This window comes from Bos javanicus, chromosome 6 (assembly GCF_032452875.1).
Source record: "Bos javanicus breed banteng chromosome 6, ARS-OSU_banteng_1.0, whole genome shotgun sequence".
Lineage (NCBI taxonomy): Eukaryota > Metazoa > Chordata > Mammalia > Artiodactyla > Bovidae > Bos > Bos javanicus.
Genome location: NC_083873.1, coordinates 99,687,383 through 99,706,182, shown reverse-complemented (window position 1 = coordinate 99,706,182; position 18,800 = coordinate 99,687,383). Strand labels below are relative to the sequence as shown.

At 40.6% G+C, this 18,800-nt stretch overlaps 1 protein-coding gene across 1 annotated transcript in view; it reads right to left on the bottom strand.

Annotated features, from left to right (window-relative positions):
• Positions 1-18,800, bottom strand: part of CDS1 (CDP-diacylglycerol synthase 1) — a 79,764-nt gene that overhangs the window by 59,994 nt on the left and 970 nt on the right. Inside the window, exon 2 of the mRNA XM_061420686.1 lies at positions 3,150-3,277. Within this exon, the coding sequence (XP_061276670.1) occupies positions 3,150-3,277 (128 nt within the window). The remainder of the gene's footprint in view (positions 1-3,149; positions 3,278-18,800) is intronic.

The following is an 18,800-nucleotide window of genomic DNA, read 5'->3' as shown; positions in this document are numbered from 1 at the left end:
GGTATGGAGAAAAGGGAACCTTCTGTTGGTGGGAATATAAATTGATACAGTCACTATGGAAGATGGTATGGAAATGAATCGCCAGTCCAGTTTCGATGCAGGAAACAGGAAGCTTGCGGCTGGTGCACTGGGATGACCCAGAGGGATCATATGGGGAGGGAGGTGGGAGGGGGTTCAGGATGAGGAACACGTGTACACCCGTGGCGGATGCATGTTGATGTATGGCAAAACCAATACAATATTGTAAAGTAAAATAATAATAATAATATTAAAAAACAAATAAATAAAAAAACTTTTAAAAATCACCATATGACCCAGCAATCCCACTGCTAGTTACATATCCTGAAGAAACCAAAACTGAAAAAGACACATGTACCCCAATATTCATTGCAGCAGTATTTACAATAGCCAGAACATGGAAGCAACCTAGATGTCCTTCGACAGATAAACGGATGAATCTGTGGTGCATATACACAATGAAATATTACTCAGCCATAAAAAGGAACACCTCTGAGTCAGTTCTAATGAGGCAGATGAACCGAGAGCCTATTATACAGAGTGAAGTCAGTCAGAAAGAGAAAGATAAATATTGTATACTAACAGAGATATATGGAATCTAGAAAGATGGTACCTATGAATTTATTTGCAGGACAGCAATGGAGAAATAGACATAGAGAACAGACTAATGGACATGGGGTCGGGGGGGAGAAGGAGAGGGTACGTATGGAGAGCGTAACATGGAAACTTACATTACCATATATAGATAGCCAATGGGAATTTGCTGTATGGCTCAGGGAACTCAAACAGGGGCTCTGTAACAACCTAGAGGGGTCGGATGGGGGAGAGGTTCAGGAGGGAGGCAACATGTGTATGCCTATGGCTGATTCATGTTGGTATTTGTCGGAAAACAACAAAATTTCTATAAGGCAATTATCCTTCAATTAAAAATAAATAAATAAAATTTTAAAAATTTATCTGAAGAAAATAATTATGGATGCTAAATAAAAGTTAGCTACCAAATATACATTTAAAGCAGAGTTGGTTTTAATTGTGAAAATTTAGAAATTGGCTAACTGTCTAGCAACATCTGTTTAGTTAAGTAAATTGAACCATAGCTGTACAAGGAATATATCATGCAGCCATCTAAGTATTTACGTATATTTAAGGATGTTGTTCCTAATACCAGGGAATGAAAATGAAAATAGCAAGGCAGAAAGGAGTGCAATGCTGCTTTTCCATTACACACACAGGCACACACAGGCACACACTGCAAAAAAAAGTTTCAAAGATAAACAGTATTTTCATCAGTAATGTCTCAGTTGGAGGGTTACAGGGTTTTTTTCTGCAATCCAGGTTTATTTCTTATGCAATTAGTAGTTTACTCCTTTGCATCTACAACTTCTAAATCTTTGCAAGGCAGACTATTTGGGATATTAAATAAAGAGAGGCTAAAATGTGTAAAACATAGATTTTAAAACATTCATTTAATTTTTACAGAGAAGTTTCTTGAGAAGATTCAAAGTAGTTATTTATTATCTGCTGTTCATTTTTTTTTAAGTGAAATCTTTCATAAATAGAGTGCAATGCTCTGCTTCAGAATGTGGCTCTATCACTTAGCCAGGTCATTTGCTACATGACCCTGGATATGACACATATCTGTGCTTCAGTTTCTCCATTTATACAACAGGTATAATATAACCATACCTGTGTTATAGGGTTGATGTGATAATAAATTAGTCAACACAAGTAAAGTGCTTGAGAAGTACCCAGCACATATACATGGTCAATAAATACCAGCTACTATTACCTGCTATTGTTGCTTTATGCCAGGAAAAAAAATAGTAAGGAAAATCTTGTTATGCATGACACACAGGAATCCAGCATTATTCTTATATAACATCAACACAGAAAAAAGTCCAGATCCAAAATAGACCAGGTGAGATTTTAAAGCAAAGGTACGTCTGTGAACTAGGTCATGAAAACAACTGGGAACAAGAAATATTAAAATAATAATCATACTTTTAATAAGGGAGAGCAACATTTTTTTATGTTGGCTAAAAAACATGAAAACTTTGTCTTGAACCGGTTTATTCTAATATGGCTATCCTCTAGGAAATTAAAAATCAGAAAAGCTCATATTTTATTTACTAGATATGACCGCTGCTGCTGCTAAGTCACTTCAGTCGTGTCCGACTCTGTGCGACCCCAGAGACAGCAGCCCACCAGGCTCCTCCGTCCCTGGGATTCTCCAGGCAAGAACACTGGAGTGGGTTGCCATTTAATCAGTGTTTTTCAAACTTCAAGTTATGACCCATGGGTAGTAAAAATCAATTTAGTAATTCAGCATTTTTTGGTCCAAGAACCTAGAACAGTTATCAAAAATAAGAGAAATCAGAGTGCATCACACACAGTTATGGCAAGAATTGCTTCATAACATTTTTCCAGCAGTTAAAATATAATTTGTGTCTCTCTTGGGGCATGGTGGAAAACAGACCTCTTATTCTGTGTCACAGTATTAAGAAATTGAAGAAAGAGTGTTCTGTACCAATATTTAAGATTTTATATGTTCATCTGCATAACAGATTACACTTATTTTGCCCTTATAAATTTTATAATTCATATTACAATGGAGGGCAATATAAAATTAGGTTATTAGACATTTAAAGGTATAACAGAAATACAAAATGGTAAAGTGTTATGAAGTCTGGACAATGATTTTAAATTCCATTAGAAGGAAAAAAATTACCTATTTCTGGCATTTGAAAACACAGGACAGAGGATACAGAATTTTCTTTATTTAATGTCCCAGAATCAGAAAAGGCAACTTGATGTGATAAATGGGTCACTGGCTTCAGAAACCCGGCAGACAGGGGCAGAAATGCCAGGTCCACAACTTATTAGCTTTATAACATTCACCAGCTAACCTCTCAGACTTGGTTTTCTGAAACTTAAGACTTTAAAGATTAATGAAAGGATGTATATCAAGCCTCCAACACTGTGCTCATGTATGGTGAAAAATGTAAAAGTCTTCTCTCATAACTCTAAAACTCACAAAAAGTGAAATTTCTTAGACCAGTGTAAGAAATGGTCCAGGATAACCTCACAGCTTATCTTGTTCACCCCTCAGATTGACCTTCAACCAATCGTACCTTGAAGACAAACCAGACAGAGCTTTCTTGAGGATCTCGGGGGTTCTATCTAGGGATGGTGGAATTTCTGGAATATCAGAATCTGTTCTGGAATCCAAGTCTCCATATCTGTCATCAATATCTGTTTCCTAAAATTAAAGAAAAAAGAAAATCACTTTGCAAAATAAAAGGGAAAAAAGTGCATGCTTGCCAATACATCTATTTATTGCTCAGAGTACCAACTCTCATTTCCATAACTTAAAAAAAAAAAAAACTATTAACTTATTTTGAATATGCAAGCACTGTTGGACATCCTAGTTAGTAAAGTTCCTGCTAAAGTCTATCAACATAAAGGATTAATTTCAACAAAAAACACAAAAAGAAATTTCTGTATTATCTAAATCAGAAATGTACCACAGAATCAAATATTCATTGTTTCTCTGCTTAACAGAAAATAGTGTTTGTATTAATGTAGATTCTGATCAATGGTACATGAGTGAGTGAGTGAAGTCGCTCAGTCGTGTCCGACTCTCTGCAAGCCCGTGGACTGTAGCCTACCAGGCTCTTCTGTCCATGTACAATGGTACATAGTCTCTTTTTTATTTGATTACAATCAAAGCATCTCCAACAGGAGTAATATCTCACACTGGCATGGCATTTTACATAGATACATAGATAGTGAAGCTGAATCTGACCTCTGTACCCCAACACTGAATTAAATCTCTGAGACTTCTGGGTGAAGTTAAAAAAGAATAGCTTTATTGCTTTGCCGGGCAAAGGCAGCCACAGCAGGCTAATGCCCTCAAAATCGTGTGTCCCAACTTGGAGAGAGTAGTGAGAAGTTTTATAGTTATGGGGTGTGATCAACTTGTGGACACTCTTGCGACTGGCTGGTGGTAAGCAGGGTCAGCCTCATCAGCCTTCAGGTTCCAATCGGTCTGGGGTCTGTGTGCTTGCGGGCACCGACCCTCATTAATCATTAACTTCTCCCACCTGGTGGGGGTTTCAGTATCTGCACAACAGCTCAAAGATACTGCCATGGGTATCCCTTACTGGGAATCAGGACCTTGCCCAAAGGCCACACTATTGTTTCTTTTGACTGTTTCTCCCTTGTCTTGCATCCCCTCCCTTTCCTAATTAACAACTGCTTGAATCTGGCTGTTGGAACTCAGTGAAGATCAGGGAGGCTGAATGAAGGCTATTTCCTGTAATCAGATGAATGGGGCACGCACAAAGGCTCTGTGCCCAGGAGTCCTAGAGGGCCCTGCTAGGTATCAATAGATAGACAGATATAAATATGTAGATATACAGATACACACACACACACACATATATATAAATAAAGATATATTCATATAAAAAGAGATCAAATCAGTCAATCTTGGGATTCCTTTAGAGGAAATCAACCCTGAATATTCATTGGAAGGACTGATGCTAAAGCTGAAGCTTCAATACTGAAAAGACCCTGATGCTGGGAAAGATTGAAGGTGGGAGGAGAAGGGGATGACAGAGGATGAGATGGTTGGATGGCATCACCAACTCAATGAACATGAGTTGGCACAAACTCCAGGAGATGATGAAGGACAGGGAAGCCTGGCATGCTGCAGTCCATGTGGTTGCAAAGAGTGGGATGCAACTTAGCAACTGAACGACAATATACATATAATTATTCTAAACACTCAAGCTTCCATCATTTTATTAGATCCTCAAGAGAGAATCCTGGCCACGATGGTGGAGTACAAAATCCTGGAGCCCACCTCCTCTCATGGGCATACCAAGTTTACAACTATTATCAGAACAGCTACTGATGAGAAAGCATGATAGAATCTACCAGAAAAGATCTTCTACAACTAAAAATAAAAGGAAAAAATCCACAAGGAGGTGGAAAGGAGGGGCAGTGGGGTGGTACAGTCAAGATCCATACTATAGAAAAAGCAGTTTTAAGAGGAAAGGTTATAGTGAAGCAAGCCTAAGTCAGTCTCCTAAAACAAGGAAATAAAAGCAAAAATAAACAAATGAGATCTAAGGAGACTTAAAAGCTTTTGCACAGCAATGAAAACCATCAACAAAACAAAAAGACAACCTACTGAATGAGAGAAAATATTTGCAAATGTTATGACTAATAAGGAATTAATATCCAAAACATATAAACAGCTCATACAACTCGATATCAAAAAAAACCCAACAACTCAATCCAAAAATGGGTAGAAGACCTATATACACATTTTTCCAAAGAAGACATAAAAATGGCCAATAGGCACATGAAAAGGTGCTCAAGATTACTAATTATCATAGAAATGAAAATCAAAACCACAATAATATATCATGTCACATCTGTCAGAATGACTATCACCAAAAAGACCACAAATAACAAATGTTGGCAATGATATGGAGAAAAGGGAACACTGTACACTGTTGGTGGGAATGCAAATTTGTATAAGCACTGTGAACCAGTATGGAGGTTCCTGAAAGAACTAAAAATAGAACTCCATCAACAGATGAATGGACAAAGAAGATGTGGTATCAGGGCTTTCCTGTTGGCTCAGTGGTGAAAAGTCCACCTGCCCATGCAGAAGACACGGGTTTGATCCCTGATATGGGAGGATCCCACATGCCGTGGACCAGCAAAGCCTGTGCACCACAGCCATTGAACCTGGGCTCTAGAACCCGGGAACTGCAACTACTGAAGTTTGTGTGCCTAGAGCCCATGCTCTGCAACAAGAAAAGTCACTATAGTGAGAAGTCTGTACACCACAACTAGAGAAAAGCCCATGCAGCAACAAAGACCCACACAGCCTAAAATAAATAAATAAAATTATAAAAAAGATGTGGTGCATACACACACACACACACTGGAATGCTACTCAGACATAAAGAAGAATAAATTTTGCCATCTGCAACAACATGGATGACCTGGAGGGTATTATGCCTAGTGAAATCAGTTCAGTTCAGTTCAGTTCAGTCACTCAGTCACGTCCGACTCTTTGCGACCCCATGAACCACAGCACACCAGGCCTCCCTGTCCATCACCAACTCCCGGAGTTTACCCAAACCCATGTCCAATGAGTCAGTGATGCCATTCAACCATCTCATCCTCTGTCGTCCCCTTCTCCTCTTGCCCCCAACCCCTCCCAGCATCAGAGTCTTTTCCAATGAGTCAACTCTTCGTATGAGGTGGCCAAAGTATTGGAGTTTCAGCTTCAACATCAGTCCTTCCAATGAACACCCAGGACTGATCTCCTTTAGGATGGACTGGTTGGATCTCCTTGCAGTCCAAGGGACTCTCAACACCACAGTTCAAAAGCATCAATTCTTTGGCGCTCAGCTTTCTTTATAGTCCAACTCTCACATCCATACATGACCACTGGTAGCAATCTTCATTAAAGAGTGCTACACACATAAATGCTTTGGGAGAGTGGTTTACAAAGGGGGAAACTGGGGGGAAAGCGGCTGAAATGGGTGAGAAGGAAGAGGATATTCACAGCGGGTTAATACAAGCAGGAGGAACACTGAGCAGAATGTTGGGCCAGAAGTTGATCCTAAGAATGAAAGTATATAGGGAGATTCTAAATGTTTAGGAAATCTCCAACCAAACTCAGCCCTCATTAGCACCAAAGCTGTGGCAAATTTCATCACCCTTTCCAACTGTTTCTTTACCCATAAAAACTGGAAACACTAAAAAAAAAAAAACCCAAAACTGGAAATAGTTAATGTCAAGGACTCGGGTCAGTCAGTGAAATAGTAAGCTATTATTATTATTCATACTATCAAATTGAATTCCTCATTAAGTGGCTTACCAAATAAAATGGGTACCAAATAAAATGCCTTGGGTAGCATTATCAATAATCATAAAGGAATAATAAGCTTTTGATTACTAACTATAAATCTTTTATCAAATAATTACAAAATTAAATGTGACATTATACCAAAAATGACAAAGCAAATGCCGTGTTCCCACTGTAACCCTGAGAGTCAGTTGGCCTCAGAGCAGATTAAACAAATAGCTATTGACTAGTAAACCACCAGGCAGGACATCTTCTGCAAACTTCAGGAACCTGCTGTTAGCCTGATGTGCCAGCAGGTTTTCAACATCTGAAACAATGTGGAACAATGTGGATCAAGATATTTGGAAAAAAAAATCCCAGAAAGTCCCAACAAGGAAAACTTGAATTTGTGGCATACTCACAACTATGTTTGGGCTTCCCTGGTATCTCAGTTGGTAAAGAATTTGCCTGCAACGTAGGAGACCCAGGTTTGATCCCTGAGAGGGGAAGATCCCCTGGAGAAGGGAATGGCAACTCACTCCAGTGTTCTTGCCTGGGAAGTCAAGGCAAGACTTATTTCTTTGCTCTGCTACTCTTTTTTTCTCTGTCAATAACCCAGAGTGTTGGAAGCGTGGTGTGAGTGGTCATGGAGATGGTGACTAATGGCTCCATAAGGCATATCACCAGGTTGCAGAAAGAGTACCACACTAGGAATTGGGAGTTTCAAGTACACTCATCACTCAGTACCTGGTGGGGATGGGGGCTGGAGGGTGGGGATTAGTTTCAGGACCTTCTAAGATACAAAAATCAGAGAAGGTACAGTATTTGTACACAATCTATATACATCCTTTCATACACTTTACATCATCTCTAGATTATAAAACCTAATACAATGTAAACAGTTTTAAGTACAATGTAAACAATTGTGTGTGTGCTTAGTTACTCAATTGTATCCGACTCTTTGCGACCCATTGGACTGTAGCCTGCCAGGCTCCTCTGTCCATGGGATTTTCCAGGCAAGAACACTGGAGTAGGTCGCCATTTCCTTCTCCAGGGGATCTTCCCAACCTAGGGATCGAACCCACTTCTCCTGTATTGGCAGGCGGATTCTTTATCCACTGAGCCATCGGGAAGCATCTTGCCAACAGTTGTGGTTTGGCTGCTCAGTCGTGTCCGACTCTTTGTGACCCCATGGACTGTAGCCCGCCAGGCTCCTCTGTCCAGGGGACTTCCCCGGCAAGAACACCGGAGTGGGTTGCCATTTCCTTCTCCAGGGGATCTTCCCCTCTCAGGGATGGAACCTGGGTCTCCTACATTGCAGGCAGATTTTTTACCAACTGAGACAGCAGGGAAGCCCAAACACAGTTGTGAGTATGCCGCAAATTCAAGTTTTCCTTGTTGGGACTTTCTGGAATTTTTTTTTTTTCAAATATCTTGATCCACAGTTGGTTGAATCCACAGCCTCACAACCCACAGATACGAGGGCTGACTGTCCTAATTCCACCCCTACTCTTAACTAGCAAGGACAAAAGGCAAAACACTTGACCCTAAAGAAACTCAGCCTCTGGTTTCCTTAAAAAATAAAAGTATTGCACTTTCCAACAAACTGCCTCAGAGTCCACTTGGTAATAAAAGTGATGTGCCCCAAACCTCTGCAGTAGTTCATAAGCTTTGTGAGAAGAGGAAATATTACTGGCTTCACTTTTGACTCCCTAGAGGTTGGCAGAGGACCCTGCACAGCGGCTGGCACTTACTATGTAAATATGTGTTGAATGAACTGAGTCTGTAAACTTATGCTAACATTTAAGATTAAAATAGTTCTCAACCATTCTTGCTAGGTGAATAATTTTGGCCATTTCACCCTCCTTGGGACCACCTTTTAGCACTCGTGAAATGAGGGCTTCTGACTATGAAGGGCTATGGGCTATTCTTTTGCAAATATAAAAAGACAATGAAAGTATTTCTGGTAAATGATGAATGGAAGTTGAAATAAAGTTTCTTTATTACCCTGAAAATCTCCTTCCTACAGTGAAACGAACTTCAAAAGTACTTACAAATGTTGATTTATTTATACTTCACATTACCTTATAGGTAAGTAAATAATCACATCCTTCTTGTAAGTGAAAAAATTTAGGCTCACAAAGATTGAGTAGAGTGCTCCAAGTTTACTCAGCTTGAAGCAATGTAGCCAGGAGGCAGAAAGAAAATTTAAATGACAATTTTTCCACAAACTGATCTGCAGATCCAGTGTAATCCCAGTCATCTCAATTGGCTTTTATTTTGTGTGGAAATAAACAGACTCTAAAATTTATATGAAAATGCAAAAGGACCTTAAGAAGAGCCAGAACCACCTGCAGATAAAAACAAAACTGAAAGACTTATACTGTTTTCAAAAGTTATTATAAACTTTTGAAACTGTAACTGTGATATTGGCACAAAAACTGATCAATGGAATAGAAGAAAGGGTCTAGAAATTAATCCACACTTACATGGCCAATTGACTTCAACAAAGTTGAAAGGTAATTCAATGTACAATGCTGGAATAATTAGATAATTATATAAAAGGAAGGAAGGAAGGTAAAACTTTGATCCATACTTCACACTACTTACAAAAATTAATTCAAAATAGATCAGACATTTACATAAAGCTATACAATTCAACAAACTCTTTGGGACCTGAGGTTAGGCAAAGACTTAAATATGACAACAAAAAAGTAGGATTCATAAAAGAAAAACTGATAAACAAAACCACTTCAAAATTAAAATGTTCTGCTTTTCAAAAGACACTCTTAAGAGAAAGAGAAAACAGCTATAGACTGGGAAAAGATATTTGCAGGAGAGTATGTGTGCTCAGTCATGTCCAACTCTTTGCAACCCCATGGACTGTAGCCCAAGAGGCTCCTCTGTCCATGGAATTTTCCAGGCAAGAATACTGGAATGGGTTTCCATTTCCTACTCCAGAGGATCTTCCTAACCCAGGGATCGAACCCGTGTCTCCTGTGTCTCCTGCATTGCATTGGCAGGCAGGTTCTTTACCACTAGCACCACCTGGGAAGACCTGATATTTGCAAATCACATGTCAAATAAGGGTCTTGCATTCAGAATATATCAAGAATTCCCAACATTCAATAAGAAAACAATCGATGTAGTCAAAATACACGGGCAAAGCTTTATTTGCCCAGACATCTCACTGAAGGCAATAATACACTGAAGGTAAACTGTCATATGAAGAAACGCTCAACATCTTAGTTATCAGGGAGTTAGAGTGAAAGTCCCTCAGTTATGTCTGACTCTTTGTGACCTATGGACTATATAGTCCATGGAATTCTCCAGGCCAGAATCTGGAGGGGGTAGCCTTTCCCTTCTCCAGGAGATCTTCCCAACCCAGGGATCGAAACCAGGTCTCCCGTATCACAGGCAGATTCTTACCAGCTGAGCCACAAGGGAAGCCCAAGAATACTGGTGTGAGTAGCCTACCCCCTCTCCAGTGGATCTTCCCAATGCAGGAATTGAACCAGGGTCTCCTGCATTGCAGGTGGATTCTTTACCAACTGAGCTATCAGGGAAGTTATTAGGGAAAGGCAAATCAAAACCGCAATACGAGACTATGACACCCCTTCTAACATAGCTAAAAAATAAAAACTGAACATACCAAGTCTCAGAGAAGATGTATTGAAACTGGGCCTCCCATATATTGCTGGTGGGAATGTGTACTATCATTCTGGAAAAGAGTTTGGCAGTTTCTTAAAAAGTTAAATACATGTCCATCCTATGACCCAGTCATTTCAATCCCAGGTATCTGCCCAAAGAAATGAAAGCATACGTTCACACAAAGACTGTACACAGTGTTCATGGCAGCTTTCTTTGTAATAGCTCCAACTGGAAACAACTCAAATGTTGCAAAGGACAAACTGGGCTACATCCATACAATGGAAAACTACTCGGCAACAGAAACGAACTACTGATGTATGCGACAATATGGGTGGATGTCAAAAAAATTATGCTGAGTAAAAAGAAGCCAGACAAAATGTACGTATGATATGTGTACATACACATATTCGTGGGTATATGCATATATGTATGTATTGAATTCTATTTACATAAAATTCTGGAAAATACACGTTCATCTATAGTGGCAGAAAGCAGATCAGTAATTACTGTGCTCAGTTGTGTCTGACTTTTTGTGACCCTATGTACTGCAGCCTGCCAGGCTCCTGTGTCCATGGGACTGCCCCAGCAAGATTATTGGAATGGGTTGCCATTTCCTCCTCCAGGGGATCTTCTGACCCAGAGATCGAACCCATGTCTCCTACCTCTCCTGGACTGGGAGGTGGATCCTTACCACTGAGCCACCAGGGAAGCCCAATCAGTGATTATCAAAAGGTAAAAGGGGAATACAAAAGGGCAGGAGCAAACTTTTAGTGGTGACGTGTTTGTTCACTATCTTTATTGCAGTGATAAATTCATGGGCGTATGCATATGTCAGACTGCACAGTGTAATAAGTACAGTCACTTTAGTGTATGTCACATAGGTCACAGGGACTCCTGAAGAGTACACAGGAGCCCATGGTCAGGGAAAGAGAAGTGAACTGCTTCTCGACGCTGGGGACTGAAAAGGCAGGAAGAAAACCATTCAAGATGATGGCTCCAAAGAAGTCTCTAAACTAATGAAAGTAAGCAGCAGTTTAGAATGCAACAAAGGATAATGCATTAAATCAATCACAATTCCCACTCCTCTTACATCTAGTCCCCTAAAAAGTGAGTCAGATGACCTGTGTCAGCTTCTCCACTCCACTACAGGTCCCTTGAGGTTCACACTGATTCCTGTACCTGCTGCTGCTGCTACGTCATTTCAGTTGTGTCCAACTCTTTGCAACTCTATGGACTGTCCGTGGATTCTCCAGGCAAGAATACTGGAGTAGGTTGCCATTTCCTTTTACAGAGGATTCCTGTACCTAGCATTAAAACTGCAAACAAGCATATGGAAAGCCTCAAGTGACATAGAGTTCTGTGCCTAAAAGGATGGAAGCCTTTTAAAAATCTTGAATTCTATGGGGGTTTTAATGAAGGGTTTTAATAAACAGTTTTTGGGCTTCCCTGGTGGTTCAGTAGTAAAGAATCACCTGCCTGTGCAGGAGATGCGGGTTCAGTCCCTGGGCTGGGAAGATCCCCCAGAGAAGAGAATGGCTACCCACTCCAGTATTCTTGCCTGGGAAATCCCATGCACAGAGGAGCCTGGTGGGCTACAGTTCATAGAGTTGCAAAGACTTGGAACCGACTTAGTGACTAAACAACAAACAGCTCTTACTTCAAAGAACAGTAGTTTGTATTCCTGATTTCAGCATTTTCTCTCAGTCTCTTCACTGTTTCCAGTGCTAAGTCTCTCCAGTAATGTCCAGCTCTTTACAACCCCATGGACTGTAGCCTGCCATGCTCCTCTCTCCATAGGATTTTTCAGGCAAGAATACTGGAGTGGGTTTCCATTTCCTTCTCCAGGGAATCTTCCCTCCCCGGGGATCGAATGGGGGTCTCCTGCACTGCAGGCAGATTCTTTACCAACTGAACCACCACAGAAGCCCTTTCTTATTCTCAGCTATTAAATGGGAAATATTCCTAACCCATACAGTTAGGGAGCAAATAAAGTTACGATGCAAAATTACTGTTTTCTCTAAATCACTCTAAAAGCATCAGCGATCATGACTACTGCTGCTTTGCTGTTGTTCAACAACACAGAATCGTGTCCGACTCTTTGTGACCCCACACGTTGCAGCACACCAGGTTCTCCTGTCCTTCACTATCTCCTGGAATTTGCTCAAATTCATGTCCACTGAGCTGGTGACGCTATCTAACCATCTCATCCTCTGCTGCTATCTTTCCCAGCATCAGGGTCTTTTCCAATGAGTCAGCTCTTCACATCAAGTGGCCAAAGTATTGCTACTACCACTACTGAGTTAGGAACTATGATAATGCAGTACAAAACCAATGTGTGTCATTTTAATTCAACTGAATGTTCACTGAGTTTGATGATTCCGCAGGTGGCCTCTTTATCATCTGACATTACACTCTCTAAAATAACATTCCAACAGTGTCCCAGTCAGAGCTGAGTTCTAGTTCCAGCTTTGCACCTGTTTGAGGTCACTTTGGGTAATAATAACAAACACAGTCTATGGCAAGTTTATTATTTAAAAACACACACACATGCACATATATACACATATGTATGAACTAAATTTTTTCTAAGATCTCTTGAAGCTCCGCAGTTCTCAGACCGTACTTTATTGGGAAAATTTAAAGCATCAAACGCTGATTTCCCCCTTCTGTTTTTCAAAATGTTTCTGTATCTAACCTCAATTCCTTCTTTCCTTTCCCCGAATACCCCAATTATCTGTATTCTCCACACTACGTCTGCTTTCTTTCTCCTAGGGACGGCCCACCCTCGTCAGCATCTTCACTCCCACTTGACTTCTTTATATAAATACTTGTCTTTCCTTGTTTGAAAAAAGAAATTTTTACTCAATCCTCCAGTCCTTTCTAGCTACTATTCTGTGCTCCTTTCACTGGCACTTTCTACAATTACTACCAATTTTTACCTCTCACATTCCTCAGCCTAATCCTCAGCTTCTATGAAGGTCTTTGGCTAAATCCCATGTTCTCCACCTCTTCCTCATTTCTAAATACGAATGACAATATCTTCTAAGCAATCCCTCCTCCTTTAGCTCTCAGGATCTCTCTATCTTGGCGTCTTCCTTACATCTCCACCCCTACTGTAAACATGCCCCATCCTAATCAAAAGTCTCTGTTGTTCAGTCACTAAGTCCTGTCCAACTCTTTGCAACCTCCATGGACGCCAGGCTTCCCTGTCCTTCACTATCTCCTGGAGCTTGCTCAAACCCATGTCCATTGAGTTGGTGATACCACCCAACCATCTTATTCTCTGTTGTCCCCATCTCCTCCAACAGCATCAGGGTCTTTTCCAATGAATCAGCTCATGACATCAGGTGGCTAAATTATTGGAGCTTTGTCATCAGTCCTCTAGATTTGGCCATTCAGTTCCATTCCCACCACCACCCGGAGCCACTCCCCTACTTTAGAGAATGCCATACCTGCCCCACTCAACTCACCCATCTCCCACATCACCTGCAAAAAGCCTGCAAAACTGCCCAATCATTTTTGCTTTTTTCTTAAGTCTCTTAAGTTGTGGACCAAAATGTGTCTCCAGCGGGCTCTTTTATTAGTCTTACCCTTGTCTAGGGTCCCATCACCATCATCTAAAATATGCCTCCTGTCTCTCAACCCCTGCTCCTCCACTCTTCCTAGACTTAGGACGTGACCTCATCATTTCATACATATAGCATTTGCAATACACGCCTATTTGGTTTCTCTGTGGCAGTTCTCTCCCCCTTCCAACACTTTCTCCAGACTGCTGCTAGAATGACAGGCTAATGCCTCTGCAAAAACTTCTCAGTGGCTTCCAGGAGTCCACAGAAGAAAGCTTACCTCCCTCGCAAGACCCTTAAACTCCTAACCCCTCCTTGCAAACTATAGTTTATACTCCAGGACTATCAAACTAAGCTCAGTTCACTGTGCCTAGAATGCTGATTCAAGAAACAGTTCCACACACCCTTTGCCTAGAATGCCTTTCCCTAACACCTGTCTACCTAGCAAGTCTCCAGGCATCTTTTAATTCCAAACTCAACCCTCATCTCTTTCAAGCCTTTCCTGTTGTCTCCATATAGTGTCCAGCTATGCTCTCTCTGCTAAGAGCGAAGTAAAGAAGCCTTGTTCTGACATCTATTAAGTCTAATTATGTGTGTCTCCTGGGAAAGTTCCTTGAGGGAGTGGTCTTGTTATCTCTTAAGTATTATTCCAGCATTTAGCAACAGGGAACATTTTCACTTGCTAATGCCCTGGAGCACAGAGCTTTCTTTCCGAATAAGTCTCCAGGTCCTGAAGGAAGAGAAGGTCATGTTAATAGCACCACTGTAAAAAGACTACAAAGTGGCATGGGAGTGTACAATAGTAGCAGAATACAACACACTTCGTGTACTTCTTTCATTAATTTCATTAAGTGTTTTCACCTTTACTGTAACTTGACTAGAGAAGGCACTTAGAAGAGTTTATTTTTTGTTGTTGTTGGTTTTATCATGTTAAATGTTCTTTTATTTTCCCATTTCTCAAAGAAATGCCTTTAATTTCACAAGATCTAATGTCATACCTCCGTTATTCTCTGGTAAAGAGCTGAGACCAGAAATATCCTTTTGTGTGTGCACACATAAACACATACACACAATTCAAGTCTTTGGTAAAACCAGAGTTGAAAATATGTCCATTTAATTACACAATGTCCCATACATAAAACCCTCAAAGATGTATTTCTCTTTGAATTCAGAGCAAGGGAGGCGAGGTGATCTTTGCTTATTAACTTTAATTTTTTCAGTTTCCTCATTTTTAAGTATTATAATTGGAGGATATTAGAAGAGTTTAAATGAACCAAATATTAACCAGCCTCTGATGTGCAGGCTGATTTTATAACGGCCCTTAACCTGGAAATTCAGGTGCATTCAAATATACACCCTGATAAGAAAGGAGGAAGAGAGGACAGAGTTCAATGACTCAGAGCTTGCCAAGTCAAAAGTTCCTTGAGATAAGCTCTAAAAGAATGCAATATTTTGGACGTGGTTTGAAAAATGCTCATCCTTGATGATTTAGAAATCTTAACAGAACTGGTTACACATGGCACCATCTAGTCTTAGAAAAGAGAATTCAGCTAAGTATGTATTAATGACCTAGAGCCAGACATCCTGGAATGTGAAAAGCATCACTAGAAACATCATTAGAACATCTAGAAACTAGAAAAGCATCATTAGAAAGCATCACTACGAACAAAGCTAGTGGAGGTGATGGAATTCCAGTTGAGCTATTCCAAATCCTGAAAGATGATACTGTGAAAGTGCTGCACTCAATATGCCAGCAAATTTGGAAAACTCAGCAGTGGCCACAGGACTGGAAAAGGTCAGTTTTCATTCCAATCCCAAAGAAAGGCAATGCCAAAGAATGCTCAAACTACTGCACAATTGCACTCATCTCACACGCTAGTAAAGTAATGCTCAAAATTCTCCAAGCCAGGCTTCAGCAATATGTGAACCATGAACTTCCTGATGTGCAAGCTGGTTTTAGAAAAGGCAGAGGAACCAGAGATCAAATTGCCAACATCCGCTGGATCATGGAAAAAGCAAGAGAGTTCCAGAAAAACATCTATTTCTGCTTTATTGACTATGCCAAAGCCTTTGACTGTGTGGATCACAATAAACTGTGGAAAATTCTGAAAGAGATGGGAATACCAGATCACCTGATGTGCCTCTTGAGAAATTTGTATGCAGGTCAGGAAGCAACAGTTAGAACTGGACATGGAACAACAGACTGGTTCCAAATAGGAAAAGGAGTATGTCAAGGCTGTATATTGTCACCCTGAGAAACGCTGGACTGGAAGAAACACAAGCTGGAATCAAGATTGCCAGGAGAAATATCAATAACCTCAGATATGCAGATGACACCACCCTTATGGCAGAAAGTGAAGAGGAACTCAAAAGCCTCTTGATGAAAGTGAAAGTGGAGAGTGAAAAAGTTGGCTTAAAGCTCAACATTCAGAAAACGAAGATCATGGCATCTGGTCCCATCGCTTCATGGGAAATATATGGGGAAACAGAGAAACAGTGTCAGACTTTATTTTTCTGGGCTCCAAAATCACTGCAGATGCTGACTGCAGCCATGAAATTAAAAGATGCTTACTCCTTGGAAGGAAAGTTATGACCAACCTAGACAGCATATTCAAAAGCAGAGACATTACTTTGCCAACAAAGGTCCGTCTAGTCAAGGCTATGGTTTTTCCAGTGATCATGTATGGATGTGAAAGTTGGACTGTGAAGAAGGCTGAGCGCCGAAGAATTGATGCTTTTGAATTGTGCTGCTGGAGAAGACTCTTGAGAGTCCCTTGGACTGCAAGGAGATCCAACCAGTCCATTCTGAAGGAGATCAGCCCTGGGATTTCTTTGGAAGGAATGATGCTAAAGCTGAAACTCCAGTACTTTGGCCACCTCATGCAAAGAGTTGACTCATTGGAAAAGACTCTGATGCTGGGAGGGATTGGGGACAAGAAGAGAAGGGGATGACAGAGGATGAGATGGCTGGATGGCATCACTGACTCAATGGACATGAGTCTCAGTGAACTCCAGGAGTTGGTGATGCACAGGGAGGCCTGGCGTGCTGCGATTCACGGGGTCGCAAAGAGTCGGACACAACTGAGCGACTGATCTGATCTGATCTGATCTGATGTATTAATGAAAACTAAGAGAAACATAGAACATATTTTGTGTGCATTGTGATCATACATATTCACAAGTTTGTAAATTTACGGATAAATTAAGGTTGACAGTAAAACATAACAGTGCAGCACTTATAAATAAATATGCAGTGTTAACCCACTCACAGATAGCTAGGGACAACAGTTCTAATGGCTCCAATCAAACCAGAGTAGTTTTCATGTTAAATGTAGTATTAGGGTATTAAGAAACTAATTACTTCAAAAGTTATTTTACAGGTGGCTTCCTTGAACATGTTTTTTCTTTTTAAAAGCTTGTTATTTTCTCCCAGTTAAGGAAGTGATCCTGGGGAAGCTGGTATTTCCTTGGTTCTAAACTATACCAGTGCTAAAGCAAAACAAACCCCAACCTCATTAATTCTATTTTTGGTCTAGTTTCCAAGGCAGTTTTCACAAAAACTATTCTCAGCCCACTGTTTTCAGCTTTGTAACATCAACCTTCAGTAGAAACTGAAACTGTTACACTTTGTGTAATCCCTTGACACACAAGTTCTATCATAGATTACTTTATTCCACCTGCCTCTCAAGGGTAAAGGGGAAAAAAAGGCTCTGTCTTCCCATTGATTTTAAAGTTTCTTTCTTAAAATCACTGTTGTGGGATGTGTTCCCACCTAAGTTTCATAACCTTGGTTACCTCAAGTTCATCAGCATCTAATTTCTGGTGGAACCCTCCCCAAATTGGAACTGTGAGTCTCAGTTGTGTCCAACTCTTTGCCACCCTATGGACGCATGTAGCCTCTATCCATGGAATTCTCCAGGCAAGAATACTGGAGTGGGTGGCCATTCCCTTCACCAGGGGATCTTCCCAACTCAGGGATTGAACCTGGGTCCCCTGCATTGCAGGCAGATTCTTTACCATCTGAGCCACCAGGGAAACCCTTCTCAGCAACTGTACAAACAAGAAAAAAGGGAATCGGGAACAGTTTCTAGTTCCAAGAGGCCACTGACCTGACCTTGAGCAATCTACTTCACTTCTGTAATACAAACTGCAGTACCTGCATTCAAAAAAGAATGCTTCCGGAACTAGCTTCCGTGCTTTGAGTTTCTACGATAAAATGGAATTTAATAGAACATTTTATGAAACAATCTTATTGCCCGGCCCAATTTCCTAAACGGTCAAGGATAAAAAAAATTGTAAAACTGGATTCCCCCCCTGCCCAAATTTCTACTTGCACCACTGTATTACCAAATAAGCTGGTCTGTCTCTCTCCAACTTTTTAAAAACCATACTAGCATTATATCTACTTATTCTTCAAGGTGAAGTAAAGGCAATCTGTAGAGATGGAAATTTTAAAAGTCCTTATGAATTCAATCAGGTCTGATGAAATCCACTGGTAGAAGTGCATTCTCTGCCGCGGACTCAAAAGAAGCTGGAGGGGCACAATGTGGTCAAGTGTAGGAGACTCTCAAACCTCTGAAATCTATGATTCTGAGAAAAGACAGAGGAAACAAAAGTCCTGATGGGGGAGCGCGAGAAGCCAAGCGTCAGGGTCCGATGACAGGTTGGAAGGGAAGGTGCGTGTCTTAAGT